Here is a 14,772-nt window from a genome sequence, read left to right as displayed (position 1 = left end):
TTTAATCATTCATACAACCATTGTATTTACTGTGTTTAATGTGCACTGGCCTGGTGACCATTACACACCATCACTTTAGACATCCCATAAACTCACTGGATCACCGTAGGAAAGCAAACCACGTCACACTAGTCTTTGTAGAGTGTTCTCACTCACTTTGAAGTTAAGTCAAAATGCAAAAGTCACCTGTGTCACCTGTGATGTCACCAAAGCCTCCCAATGCGACTGCAAACAATCCACAATTTTGGAAATTACTTAGACTTAGACTAGTGTGTGGACCCTTTTACGACCCTTTATTTTTGCCCTAATGTCACAACAGAGGCGTTTGCTCAAGTGCCAGTTGTGAGGTTAGAGCGCATCCTGCCGTATAAGATGCCTTTTCAAACAGGCAGCACATCCAACGAGCTCCGCTACGTTGATATTGAAGGAAAACTTTGATATAAAGCCTTGTGGATGTAAACCTCAAATACAGTGCTATCCAGTGGTGGAAAGTGGGAGTTCGCTATTAAAAGTACAGTAGGAATGTGTTTCATCTGATTCATCCAGTGTTGTCTCCACCTAGTGTTTCATTACAGTCATTACATTTGCACTTTCCAAGTTCTACATTGTAAACAATTTCTGAAGTGAGAGGAGTTCTCTCAAAGTGACCTGCTCACCTTGGTCTTTTTTGCATTTTTGAAGCCAGTGAAATACATCTTAAAAACATCTGCATTTTTATTGAGAAACAGGAAAATGGAGCAACAGACACGTGATGAAGTTGAAGTGGACACAGTTTAGCAGTTTGCATTTTTATCTGCACAACAGAAAATATTCAAAGGAAGCTGAAACTAAAGTAAAAACATTCCCAGTCCCATTTTGATGTCATTTACTTATTATTAATAGTTGAACAAAACATAATTTACAGGGCAATACAAGATTCAGAAGCACTAATTACAGAGTCTGGTTCTGCTCCACGGTTCAATAAAACAAACCTTTTAAATATGAATACTGAAGAGGAAGTGCACCATAGGTTTTCAAAACATAATTCCAATGTAATGATGTTAATGAAGCTACAACATGTAAAACTGTTAGACCCTCAACAAAACTAGGTTTCTCATGTAGCCCCCCAGGGAGAATAGTTGCCGACCCCTGATTTATATAAACTCATCTACAAAATAAAACAGAGGTATAAAATAAAGCGTTGTTTTTCAGTAGAAACCATGCTTTTTTCTGTTAATTACAACTTTTATGTAACTTATAGAAAGAAAAATCAAAAGTTATGTTTGAAAGTTATAGTATATCAGCCAGGCTGGACAATAGCATTTGATTCATCCTTCAATTGAATCTAGTTTGCATAGTATCATGACATCCAAATGAGTATTTATTGTGCAATGTCGTAGTAGTACTCCCTCAGTCTGGGCTCCACAACCTTAAACGCAGGCCTTTGATCCACCCTGTAAACCAGAACAGAACTATGAATCAGCCACACAAGAACCAATTCTCCTTTGCACAGACCTGCAGACATTGACATCTGGGCACTTACTTGTATGTCCAGCATGTCCTCATCAGGTCATACATCTCTGTGGGACAATTCAGTGGAGCGTCCATGCGCGTTCCACCTTCAATCATCAGCATGACATCATTTCCTTTCATTCCCTGTGAGGTCATAGCAACGATAGTTAGACGTAGAGCAACATCAGCAGGCATTTTGAGACAACAATTGAGTAGTGGAGTAGAGATTTACAAAAGTATAGATGAGAAGCTGCAGCGGGTGACACTCTGCCTTGTAAGCTGAGGTTTAATATACTTCACTGCATCTTGATCATCTGATTGTTCAGAACAAACTAATCCAGACAAACACACAGCTTCTGCCCCATAATTACTCTTTTGTCATTTCTTTTAACAATACGAAGCTGGCTAATTAATCAGTGTGATTCATACCTTATATGGCTTCTGGCCGTAGGAGAATGCCTCCCACATCAGCACCCCAAAGCTCCACACGTCACTTTTAGATGAGAATTTGAAGTAGTTTATACACTCTGGAGCGTACCACTTAACTGGCCACTTCCCATGACCCTTGGCCTGGAGGAGATGATACATACAGTACATTGCATCAGTCGCTGTGGTTTTGTTCGTTAGTTTCCTAAAATAAGAACCGTAAAGGTCCTGCTGTAGACAGAGAGCCATCACCTTGTAGTAGTTTTCCTCCTCAGCGAGCGCTTTAGAGAGTCCGAAGTCGCTGATCTTTGCGTAATGCTGAGTGACCAGCAGCACGTTCCGGGCAGCGAGGTCCCTGTGGACAAAGTTATGCTCCTCTAGGTACTTCATCCCCATGGACACCTGGTGGACGAGCTCTGTGACATTCTTGACGCTTGTTTGCCTGCAGAGGATTCAATTTGTAATTACCAAATGGCAGGCCCAAACATTTATAATGAAAAGTCTGGACTTTTCCAGCAGGATCGCCTTTTATAATGAAGTAAATTTGTCAATAGAGGTGTCAATAGTCTTTTCAACCAAACTTAAACCACACACTTGGTCAAGTTTTGAACCAGACATCAAACCAGAGTACTGTATTCCACGATGATGATTGAGAACCACTGAATTTGTATAACTATAACCTCATCTATTCATTATCTGGATGACGGCCAATAGCAGGACTTTGCATGAGAAATTCAGTAGAGCATGCATACAGTTGAATACCATTATCATTAAATTGCCTCATGACAGATCAGGAAGCAGTAGGAGCACATACTTGTTCTTCTGCAGGAACTTGTTGAGTGGCCCGAGCTCAGCCAGCTCCATGACCAGCATGAGGTTCTCCGCCTCACAAATGCCAATCATGCGGACAATGTAAGGATTGTCAAGCTGTTGCATGACGCTGGCTTCTCGCATCATTTCCTCATGCATCACAGGGTTGTTATCATTGTTCTTCAGGATCTTGACTGCTACTGGCTTCTCTGTCCTAATGAAAATTAAAGGTTAGTTGTAGATTTGTACTCACACTGCCAAAGAGTGCTATTATGGACCATCACATCAAGAGAGGGACGAGAGAATATTTTTGCACCATGGTCAGTTGGTGAAAGGGCAGAGACAAACCAAATTACATAAATGTGTCTATCTTATAGCATTTGCTGTGGCTTGTCTGGGCCCCTCAGGGTTTGGCAGGGAAAGGGCAATGAAGGGTCATTGGTGAAGCAGTAAACACTAATTTGCCTGTATTCCCAGGCCCTCATGCACCTCAAACCATTAATCCGCTTTCACAAACACATTCAGTTTGTTAAAAAACAAACAAACAAGGAAACAAACTTTGTTCTCTTCTCTGATTAATCATCAATACGGTCATCACAATGTGATGCAGATCTGATCCACCAGCTGTCTGTAGTTCCAGTAATGACTGCGTGTGCACCATCATGCTCATCCAGCTGATTCATCTCATTTAAAATTAAACAAAACATTACCGGTTAAGAGGAAATAAACTTCTGCTCTCCTATGTCTAACTGTTGGCGATAAGACGACACACTTAAGATTCACAGAAGTAAAAACAAAAATAGACCTTGTTCTCTAAATTTCCCAAGACTGTCAAAGCACTGATCCTCTTTTTATTTCTACATCAAAAAAAAAAAATCCCCCTGATATGCAAAACCAAGCCTAATTTGTTTAAACATTGTCAGAATTCCCAGATTGATCTTTTATCAGTCCTAAGTAACTGACTTTTAAAAATATCTCCAGATCAAATATATATCTAATATTTCTCTGGTGTAGTTATCAGCCTGTGCAGAGACATTGCTGCGCTCAGCTTCCTTCCACATATGCTTATTCGGGTCTTTGACGTGTGCAGCAGCTGATCCTTATTCGTGGTACCTCATTCAAATGACCTGCGCTGCAGCTCTGCTCATTTACATCTCTTCAGTGTTTGGAAATACCCTTTAAAATTTGCAATTTGCGGTGGGTTAATATTCCCCATTGTGATGTCATACACACAGCCGGCCTACCCAGTGAAAACATCAATACTGGAAACCTCTTCAGGTTGTGATTTATGTCAATGCTAGTTTGACTGTCAAAACAGAAATTGGTGTGTCAGTCCTTTAGTAAATGGGTGTCAGAGGGCAGAGGTCAGAGGTCAGGGCTGATGTAGTGTGTATGAAGCAACCATCAAATATAAAACAAAATTATAACTGTTACCTTGATATAACCACAAGCTTTCTCTAACTTTAACCAAGTTGTTTTAGTTGTATAAACTTAACCATAGATAAACCACACTGTAGTTGACCATACAAGCATTCCTGGAATAGCCAATTAAAATGTTTGAAGTTAACATTTGCATTGATCAACACATTGGGCTTGCAGAGTTCCACAGAAGTGTTTTTCTAAGTGTGTTGAATACAAACTACTTACTTCCTCATCTTGTAGATACCCCTTATGACTGTACCAAAGTTGCCAGAACCCAGTTCTCCATCTTCCAAGAAGAGATGAGAGCGTTCCACTGTGGAACTCCTCAATTCATCTGGGTCTGCATAGGGACTCTCATATACCTCTGTGTCCATAGGCATGGCCTCTGATGGAGAAAGAAGCATGCATGTGGGTGATGGTTAGTGACATATTACTGCTTTTGGCAATGGCGTGTAATCCTCAATCTCATCATCAGATTTCAGATTTGTGCACTGTGAAATCAATAACAACCAACTAAATTAAATAGTGTGAATTTAGTGAGCCAGTGTGAATGCTGGGCCCCTCCCCTGAGTTTGAATTCCGGGCAGTTTCACCAGAAGATGGATCTCTGACTGTATAACTACACTGGAGGGCTTTGCTGGCATAAAGATCAGAAGAAGATTGCCAAGCCTTCATGATCTGAAGTGATCAGGGAGCAAGCGGTTCTCCAAATGTTACTTCACATGACATGAAACAGATGTGCTGCTTTCAGGGTGCTGCACAGGAGAAACTAACGCCTAACCCGCCCAACCCAACTGGACCAAACAGAGTCTGTGTGAAAACATCCATAAACGCAATATCTGTTGTTTACTTACCGATGGCTGTTTGATTATTTGGGACTCTGGTTTCATAAGGATTTAGATTATCCACTGGGCCACGTTGAGAGCTCTGCAATTAGTTTATGAGACAACATATTGGTTATGTGTGAGCTCATGTCAATCACAGTAATACTCAGGTGACAATAAAAACATTTCCTTGTGAAGCAAGCTGCCAGTCTTATATGGATGGTGTATTACAGTGATAAATTGTTGCATTTGCATTATAGCATTAAGGCCTGGAACATAAATATAGCTTGCTGTTGTCTGGGAAAATGTGACGGTATGATGTTGTCAGGAAATTGCTTATTTATTTATTGTCTCAATACCACTGTAATACAAGATGTCCATGAAATGGGACATTGTATGATTGTCCATACAAAAGGATTAAGAGGAAAAGAACAAGTGCAAGAGTCAACATCTTGATTCACATGCATTTAAAGAGGGGCATAGAATGATTATAATTATTATTCAAAAATATCAGCAACTGCCTAATAGATGGTTTCGGTCAATAAGCTGAATATCTGACAAACAGTGTTTCATATCCATTTAAAAAAATACAAGCATGTTCATGTTCATGCTTGTTCCTTTTAGTTTAGAAAAATGAGCTGAACTGAAACCTCAAAGAAAATGTGGAACTGGTTAATAGCCAGCACTCAAAACTAGAGCATTCATTTAGTGTGTTGGAGGGTTACGCTGAGGGTGTGGAGCTCAGGAGTTCAGAGGTTTGAAGGTTAACATATCTCTGCAGACTGGAGCTAGCTGTGTGTGGTAGGGCTACCTCCAAGTGTGTGTGGCAACTGTCAAAGTGGGCAGGGCTTATGCATCCGCAAATCTAAGTGTTTGTATTATATAAATATTAGCCAGTGTTGAGGGTGTGGAAGAGAAGATGCTTTAGCCACATATGATAGTAAATTGTGTGTGATGTTGATTTCAAATGGCTCAGTTGAGGCTGGTTTCAGGAGAGGATGAAAGTTTGATTCCTCATGAAGTATACTGGGGCATTTAGAGTGCTGGCTATTTTCAGAATTGCACATGGACCACTTTGAAATGAAAATGTTGTGTGTGTGATCAGCATCATTCTATTCCATTATGTGATATCTGAAGAATGGAGAAGGGAAGTGACAGAGCAAAGGGTGCAGGAAGTCTCTGAGGGTTGTTAGTACTGTGGGTAGCAAACCACATTTAAGCACAATCAAATCGGGCGTGTTAGGGGGGGCTGCACACGAATGTTACCGCTCAGTTAGTGCACCTTTTTTCGGCCAGGTATGGGAACAGAGTAGTTTTTGAGTCTGGTGAGTAATCCACCTGCTGCAACATGCTAGAAACCACAATTTCAGAGAGGTTATAATATAAGATACACCTTTATTATCAGTCGTGACCTTGTAATGACGCATGCCTGTGATCATTACAGTAAGAACAGTTTAAGGAGAAGGAGTTAGCTCAGAGTCCAAACATGTGATGTGTCGATGTCTTGGATCATGGCCTTCACTATTTCTACTGAAAATACAGGAAGTTGAGAAACAATTGGTTCATAAGGGCAATAACACGTTAACTGTCAAAGAAGTCCGTGTCATGCAAAAGCAACACAAAGCACTACAACTTTAAATCCATCTTTTAAAGCCACAAATCTATAATTAACAAAGTGGGTGACTGGCTTCAGATCAATACTCTTACTTCCTGTTCTTCATGGACAAAAAGCAGATAAAAAGGTCAGACAAATCAAAACACATTCAATAATAATAGTATAGTACTGCAACATGATTATAGTCTTTGGTATAAAGTGTCTTTCACAAGATGAAAGTGTAAGAGGTTAGACCTTCACCCTCACACTATTCACCTTTATTCTAATGGGCACTGATCGGGAGAGGTTACTGGTGTGGGTGGGGTGGTTTGGTGTCTGTGTGTGAGGCAGAGTGAGTCCACTGTTTGCTGTGGGCCAATGGGTGATGTAGGTGTTGTTCTGACTCCTCTGGATAATTGAAAACACTAAGACTGCTGTTTCCGTAATTTTCTTAAGCCAAGGATCTAAATTACTGTTGCACTCTGTTTTCAATATACTTATAATAATTTGTGGTAGAGAGAGAGAGAGAGAGAGAGAGAGAGAGAGAACTTACCAAAGCTGAAGCTATTCCAGGATGGTCCTGTGGTGGATTTGGCCTTCCTATAGTCCCTGTCAAAATGGAATTCATTACATTTCTTTATAATTTAACATAGAGACACAGAGAAATCACAGAGCACATACAGGTACTGATTTACCACAGCACACCAGCATGAAAAGCCCCATTTCAGAATTATACCTCCATTTACATGTAATCTGTCCAGATAGAGTTATCCACATGTGTAGTAAAGGTCAGACCACATATATGCCTGAATACATCTATTTACATAATAATGTAGGTTTGTTACTTGGAGTAACCGTAATTGTACACACACACACACACACACACACACACACACAATTATGAATGCTACCAATATTTATCATATAGGGGGCAAATGCTGCGGAGACCATCTGCCCCTCAGATTTGATAGTAGATAATCCCAATTTGCTCCTTTTGTGTTTAATCAAACATGCCACGGCTGTGCATATTGGATTTGAGTGGGCAAGGGACACTCCAGCAGATGGCAGTAATGCAACAGTATGGATGCCAACCACCAAAAAGCATCAAAAGAAGCAGAAAGAGTTTGTTTGTTTTCGTCCCGTGCCATTGTTCTTATATTTGAGACAAATTCTGAAATTCTCAAGATTATATACAGTATCTTCAAAACAGAGGCCTTGAAGCAACATGTTCCATAAAGGTCAGATGGTTATCAATCGTGCCACCCAAGTGTCTATTAGTGAAGCATGCTGATCTCTAAGACTGTATAGTCCTCTGACGGGAAAGGAGGGGGGGATGTTGTCATAGAAATGGTATGAGAAGCCATGTCAGACTATTAGGGCCAGTGTGCCCATGGAGAGTTCAAAGTTTGAATGCACACATTTGTGCGGGGAGCTGGTGAAGCAAGAGCGGTTGGAATAATGTCTTCTTGGTCCAAAAGAGTTTCCGCAAAAACGAAGAGCCATCATTAGACATTTTAGGAAATGTAACTGAACTACAAATTCTGAAGAAAATCATTATCGAAGGTCAGTGGATGGTATTTTAAAAGGTGAGCGTGCATGTGATTGTGCAGACTAAATTATGAATGATGATGTGACTAAGCTAGTTAACAGGCGGAAAACAGACCTGATTGGGAGAAGTAATGAATGGAACGTGACTTAGCCTACTAGAAAAAAAAGGTATGACTTTGATTGGAGGACCAGATAAATGAGTCACGTGAACTATGAGTCTTCCAGGCAGAACTGACGTGAGACGATTACATTGCTGAAATCAGATGCCATTAATGTCCAGATACTGAGATTGCATTTTAGTGGGCCCATAGACTTAGTCAAATATTTTTTTCGTTTTCAGAATCTGACCTTTGCAGTACTCACAAACATGTATAGTGAATGTATTTACCCCTCTCTCCTGCAGGTCGTGGGGAGGGCTCGGTTAGCACTTGGAGCAGGCCATCTGGTTTGTATGAGTAGTGCTCCACCAGCTGTGATTATAGAAGAAAATCAGATTTAGCTGATCAGTTAGGTACTGAATTTCAATACACAGAAAGATGTGTATTTGGTGATTTATATATAAAATCTGAAATATTCATTTCAAGAAACAAAGAATTATTCTTAGAGCCTTACCGGACATAAGGCTTAATACGTCAAATCTATTTTTATGAGCCAGAGTCAATATGATAACAAACATTCTGCACATGCAAAAATCTGATTTGAAGCTTTTCAAGTGATTCCGCTTGAACCAAATCAAAGTAATGGAAGAAGTGGGACATATCCTTGCTGTCATTTATATATATCAACATGAAATTACAATAAGATATGAAATGTATTGCTCACCTGCCACAGGGTGTCAAACTTCTTGCCGTCTGGGATGGAGTGTTTGCCCGACCTGTCCTTGTCAATACGATAATGCATGACTTGTCCTTGATGTAGTAAACACAGAGCGTAGGATCCGTTCATGTCCCTCTGTCGAATTCTGAATTAAGAGAAGAAAGGTTTTGGAATACAAAAAATAGACAAATCCACAAAAAGGAAGGATGAATGAGTGTCGCAAATACAGAAAAACACGTGAATCTGCTTTATTAAACAACAATCAAATATAATTATAATTTATATTCTTTATTTTCATAGTAGTTGGGGTAGTAGACGTGGTAGTAGTATTTGTAGTATATTAATATTAACGTATGCACCTTGTCTTGTCTATGTCTTATATGGAGTGACAGTGGGTCTCAACCTTTGTTAGGAAGAACCAACAATGGAATGTGAAGCTGCCATTGATTGTACATGATTACCCTGGTTTGGATCAAGTCAATACTCTTTGAAACTCGTGTATTTGAATCCAGAATATCATGACAACATCAAAAAATACATTCTCCCCCCTAACCTAATTTGTAAATTTGGTGAATCTAAATTTAAAAAAATTGATTGACTGATCTTGGTCAAGAAAAAGAACTTCAATATTCTTTTTCTTTCTTTCTTTCTTTCTTTCTTTCTTTCTTTCTTTCTATTGTGCTGCTTAATTTAAAAATGAAACTGACTTTAGTTGGGCTTTGAACTTGACTTCCACAACTTACATTCAACTTGTACTTCAGTCACAAATTAGCAGACTTGAACCCTGACTTTGGCCCCACCTCTCAACTTTAGAGAGGTGGGGGTCTAAAATGTGTAAAAATGTGGTAGCAGTCTTTGTTGCTGTTATAAAACACTCCAGCCATGGATACAACATCCTGTCTCCACTGTTCTCAAAAGTTCAGACTGTTTCAGTGGAAAAGCAGTTACTTTACAGTACTTTAAGATGTTTGCTGAGAAAAGAGACATCTGTATAGCCCTGCTGTCATTCTTCCTCTTGTTTGGCTATTTCAGGAAGTCCTTTGCAAACCGTCAAAGCGGAAACCACAGCGTGTTCCTCTGTGCTTCTTCAGCTGAGACCACTACTGTTCGGCTGAAGCTTCAAAAGCTATATATACTTGAATATGCTTAGAAGTGAGTACACATTTAAAATATGCTACCTACATTCAACATTTATGTGCATTCATTGCTGTAAGCTTATGTGAATACTAAACTAATTAATATCACAACATTTACTATACGCAGAACCCAAACTAGTAATACAAACTGACAGTAGCCAAATACTTACAGAAATTTTCCATTTATGCGGGAGCCATTTTGAAGCCTGGGCTCAGACTCGTCTCGGGTGATGTCACCATGGAACCAGGGCATTTTTTCGTGAGCAGTGGTGGCTATTAGCTTCTCTAGCTGAGGCCTCTGACTGATGATAGCCTGTTCCAAAGCTGCACCCTGGACAAACAGTACATCATCTTTGAGTTGTGCTTTCATTAAATGCTTGTGAGGAGGAGAAATGGGCTAAAAAAAAACAGGCTATCTTGAAATTCCCCCAGATTCTATTTTCCCTGACTCTATTGTGTCTAGGCTAAACACTATTAAATGCTAGGCTAAACACTATTAAAGGCATCCATAGTGAATGTCAAAATGAACTGTTCTTTCTTCCCTTCCAATGTTATGCACAATTATCCTTCTCCTTTTGGAAAACTCACCTGTAAGTTCCAGGTCTGCTTTACGTATTCCCGTATCAGTTTTTCCTTGAGGTCCTCAAATGGCCCCACCTTTGGCTGCATATTCTTGGGCCTGTTGCAAGGCTTCTTTAGCAGACACACAAGGCCATCCAGCTCCTGAGAGTGGTAATCAATCACATCCACTGGGTCCCTGTGGCTTTTTCCTCCAGCGATGGCGAAAGTGTCGTTGGGTTCTCTTTCAATGGTGTAGTGGTAGCAATGGCTTGTGAAGGCTACAGACAGTGCAAAGCCGCCAAGGTAGTTTCGGCTTTGCCGTAGCAGGTATGAGCAGTTGACCATGCCTGCATGCCGCAGGTACTCCTCCGCCTCCTCCCGGGTGATGTTGCCATAGAAGAACGGCAACATGTTCACCCTGTCAGCCATTTTGGTGGCTGGTAGCTAACTAAACTAAAGGTTCAGTCACAGGGTCACCTATAGATAAAAGCAGAACCAAAAGGTGAGACTGATTTAATCGTATCTAAATTTACAAAATTTAACCAGTAGTATTCAGTCTCCTGTGGAAGCAGAATGAAAGAAACATTTCCGCATGACTAATAAATGATACAAATACCTAAAATAATAAGTCGAACATTTTTTGTTTTTACTGTGTTTCTTGGTTATTAATGTGTTACATTTGTCATAATGACAAACAATGGTGCTCCCCTGGAGGGACATGAGGGACATGACTCTGCTTAACTGAAGAGCCCGTCCAAACCCTCCAACCTGCTGCAGACCATCTCATCTACTCTCAACTCCGCATAGCACTCACACCAGGCATTTCACAACAGCATTTAAGCAAGCTGAGGTTACCCCACTGCTGAAAACACAAAAGGTGTTGCAGATTAACATTCTCTGTCTGAGCCACTTTAACAGAATGGAATGGAGTCCAGTTTCAAGATCATCATCCCAGTCTGAGTATGCTGGTCAAGCCATTGCACACTTGTTATCTCATAATTTGACCACTTCACTGCCTCACTAGCAGGTTAGCGGGATGTACACTGAAACCCCCAGACAGTGGCCATACTGCATGTCTGCTGTTGCTATAGAAGAATGACACTGACACTTTCTGCATCAATGTCACCATGGGACATGGGGCACCACCTGCCAATAGACTTGGTGGAAAATCTGGACCCATGTATCTGTAGAGCAGACCATTCCCAAACCCAAAGGTTTTTATTACTAACACCATCAACAATTCTTAGGTGGATAACTAAATTAAACTGGCCACTCTTGATGGTGTGGCACTAAGCACCCACTAAAGTTGCTTGTGCCATTCTCTGTTTACCCTTCAAAGACTATGATACACAGTCTCTGCCCGCTCTGAGCTCAACCACCTGTTCTTGAATCGGAGAAAAAGACATGATCCTAGATAAGAAGGCAATCATATCCCCATGACTCTCCATGACATCCCCATTACTCCCGCCACACTAATACATCTATGTTTACATTGACAGCACTCTCTGTTGTCATACACACATTGATAACTTTAATCCAGACAGAGGCTCTACTTTATAAGACGGTTCAGAGTCGGTGTGTCTCTATTAGGAGCTTTTACTTTCTGGCAGGTGGTACAGCATGTTGTGTTGTAGTTTGCAATTGGTTTATTATTAATCATTCAGGTAACCTATTCTTGCTTATTTCAGACGTGCTACATGCTGACAGACAAACCAGAAAGCTGAGTGGCCAGAGTTGTTTACTTTTAGGTTGAAGTGCTCGTCCAGCGTTTTAGTTAGTATGGCATAAAAGTGTAACCAGAATGCTTAGGTAGAAGTTTAGTGTGGTACAGTGTTTCACACCATCGCAGGTCAGATTATTAATAAATGGCTGCCGTGCATTCTTGCCGTCTGTCTATATGCATCCAGGTCGCTGTAACAACAAACCTGCTAAACTCCAAAGTAAAACCAGACCAAAAATGCTAAACCTATCTAAACTTTGCACTGCACATGGTTTTCTGAACACACAGAACTGTGGTTTACATGGCAAGAAATCAAAGTCGTTAGTGACCTAAATGTTTCTTCCAATAAGCAAATTAAAACACGACTTGTTTTAGTAATCCAATTGAATGTCATTGTCTTGATTTTTACCTGATGATCTACCTGCATGCATCTGGGGATTTTGTGTGTATTTCACTGTAATTTACTAATCGAAATCCAAAGACATTTACGATGAAAATGTTACATCTTTGGCTTGGCGCTGAATGATCTGCTTCAGACTACACACACACACACACACACACACACACACACACACACACACACACATAAACATATGCTACAGCTGCACAGTTTCCTGGTAGAAGTGTCTTCATGCATGACAGGGGTTATATCTTAATAATAGTTTGAGTTGGTGTGCGTGAAGTGAAGTGAAGTAAAGTGAGATGTTTTCTTCCCTATTTGGAAGAAACATGTCTCCGTGCCGCTGAAGAATGTTCAAATGATTTCATTAAATAATCACAATTCATACTAGAATTTAACTATTCCGTCACATCCTCCATATCTATCAACCAGGAAAGATAAAGGGTTCAAAATAAAGAAACGCTTGTTTAAAAAAAGACCAAATTAATAAGATATTATCACATAACCTCTGTGATTTTTGAAATAAAACATTTAATTTACTGTACGATTTTTTCATTAGGAATTATAGGCATGGCCAATTGGCACAGGATGAAGATTACGGCTGACGAAATTATTACAAATCCACATAATCCATTCATTGTGAATCCTATAACGTTTAAGGTCAAACTCAAACATTGACCCCACAATAATGTCTCTGTGTCAGCCAGTTCGATTTTTTACATGCATGTTTTACGAGCGTATTGCAAATATAATCTATTGATCATCTATTGATATCTATATGCTACTTCTAGTGTCCATAATGTAATTGTTTGATCATAGCTATAGTTTGAATATTTACTGATATCCTGTTTTTGCTGTCTTTTTTACATTTCAAACACACACACACACACACTCTCCCACATACCACCAATCACAAGTGCAAAATCGAAATACGCCTCAAGACTTTTTTTAACTTTGATGTACTTTTCAATATGTTGTGTTAAACAGCTGTTAGCCATATGTTTAAAAAACTAAAAACTAAACAAGAGGTCCAAAAGTTATTGAGTTAAATTAGTAATCTTAATTTTATATAGCACCTTTCCAAAGCTGTTTTTCTGCATTGTTTCAAGATAGTGACACACATTTCTAGAAAATAGATCAACAAACCCCGACCTTTAGACTGACAGACATGATAGAAGTGTTGAAGAATGTATAACAACAAAGACAGAGCGTCCCTTGATGACCTACCGTGTATGCAGTGCAGATACCGTTTCACACTGATAATCCTGTTAGTGTCGTGTGCAGCTCGTCAGCACTTCAGCAGGGCATCTTCCATCCAACTGCCTCCGAAACTAAAACAACACACCACATGAAGTCAATCTCTCAGTCAGTCTGTCCTCCAGCTGGTGAGAACTTAGTAACCCCGCTGTACTGAAACAGAGCAATGAGACGGCGCTCTCAAGCTTCCTTATTTCACTGACTTCCTTTACTGTAGAATTTTGTAATAGCTGCACTTCCTTTTTCTCATCTGAAACACTGACCAGCACAACTTTTCCAAATATTGCAATGACACATGCTGATTACTTTGCTGATGTGACTGTAATGTTATAACTAAGTTTTTGTATTCATGTGACCTCTACTCAACGATCATTATGATGATTCAGTGAAGTATATAAATTTGTCATAGTGTGTTGATTCAAATTGTTATTTTAATAACATTTCATTTTTCATTTATGTTCGATTTTTTTATATCAAGCAGCATTAATATGACCTCATTACCTCCACCAAGTGTTTGTCTTTCCATCTATCTGTCTGTTTATCAGATGGATTACACAAAACATTATGAACCAATTCTCATGATATCTGGTGGGCAGGTTCGACATTATCCGAGGGATAATTATCTCAGAATCAATAACATTTTGGTATTGATTGGCCTGATAGTGGTGCTGTAATGATCATGGTAGTTTTGTAACTTTTGAACCCTGAGATCTAGAATCAAATTTATTTTATTCTTTGGGTCAACCTGCATCAATCCATATAGGCCA

General features: G+C 39.7%; 1 protein-coding gene across 1 annotated transcript; it reads right to left on the bottom strand.

Annotated features, from left to right (window-relative positions):
• Nucleotides 1–696: 696 nt before the first annotated feature.
• Nucleotides 697–14,179, bottom strand: syk (spleen tyrosine kinase). Its single transcript, XM_076164073.1, has 14 exons — nucleotides 13,976–14,179; nucleotides 10,656–11,105; nucleotides 10,238–10,398; nucleotides 8,938–9,076; nucleotides 8,504–8,585; nucleotides 7,121–7,176; nucleotides 6,256–6,324; nucleotides 5,004–5,076; nucleotides 4,375–4,534; nucleotides 2,732–2,941; nucleotides 2,170–2,359; nucleotides 1,921–2,061; nucleotides 1,523–1,635; nucleotides 697–1,433 (listed from the first exon to the last, which is right to left on the bottom strand). The coding sequence occupies exons 2-14, from the start codon at nucleotides 11,055–11,057 to the stop codon at nucleotides 1,361–1,363; spliced, it is 1,869 nt and encodes a 622-aa protein (XP_076020188.1). The 5' UTR covers nucleotides 11,058–11,105; nucleotides 13,976–14,179; the 3' UTR covers nucleotides 697–1,360.
• Between the last annotated feature and the right edge of the window lie 593 nt (nucleotides 14,180–14,772).

Source organism: Genypterus blacodes, unplaced genomic scaffold (genome assembly GCF_046128005.1).
Source record: "Genypterus blacodes isolate CSIRO-AG114 ecotype Tasmania unplaced genomic scaffold, CSIRO-AGI_Gbla_v1 ptg000133l_1, whole genome shotgun sequence".
NCBI classification, from domain to species: domain Eukaryota; kingdom Metazoa; phylum Chordata; class Actinopteri; order Ophidiiformes; family Ophidiidae; genus Genypterus; species Genypterus blacodes.
This window is presented reverse-complemented; position numbering and strand designations above follow the sequence as displayed.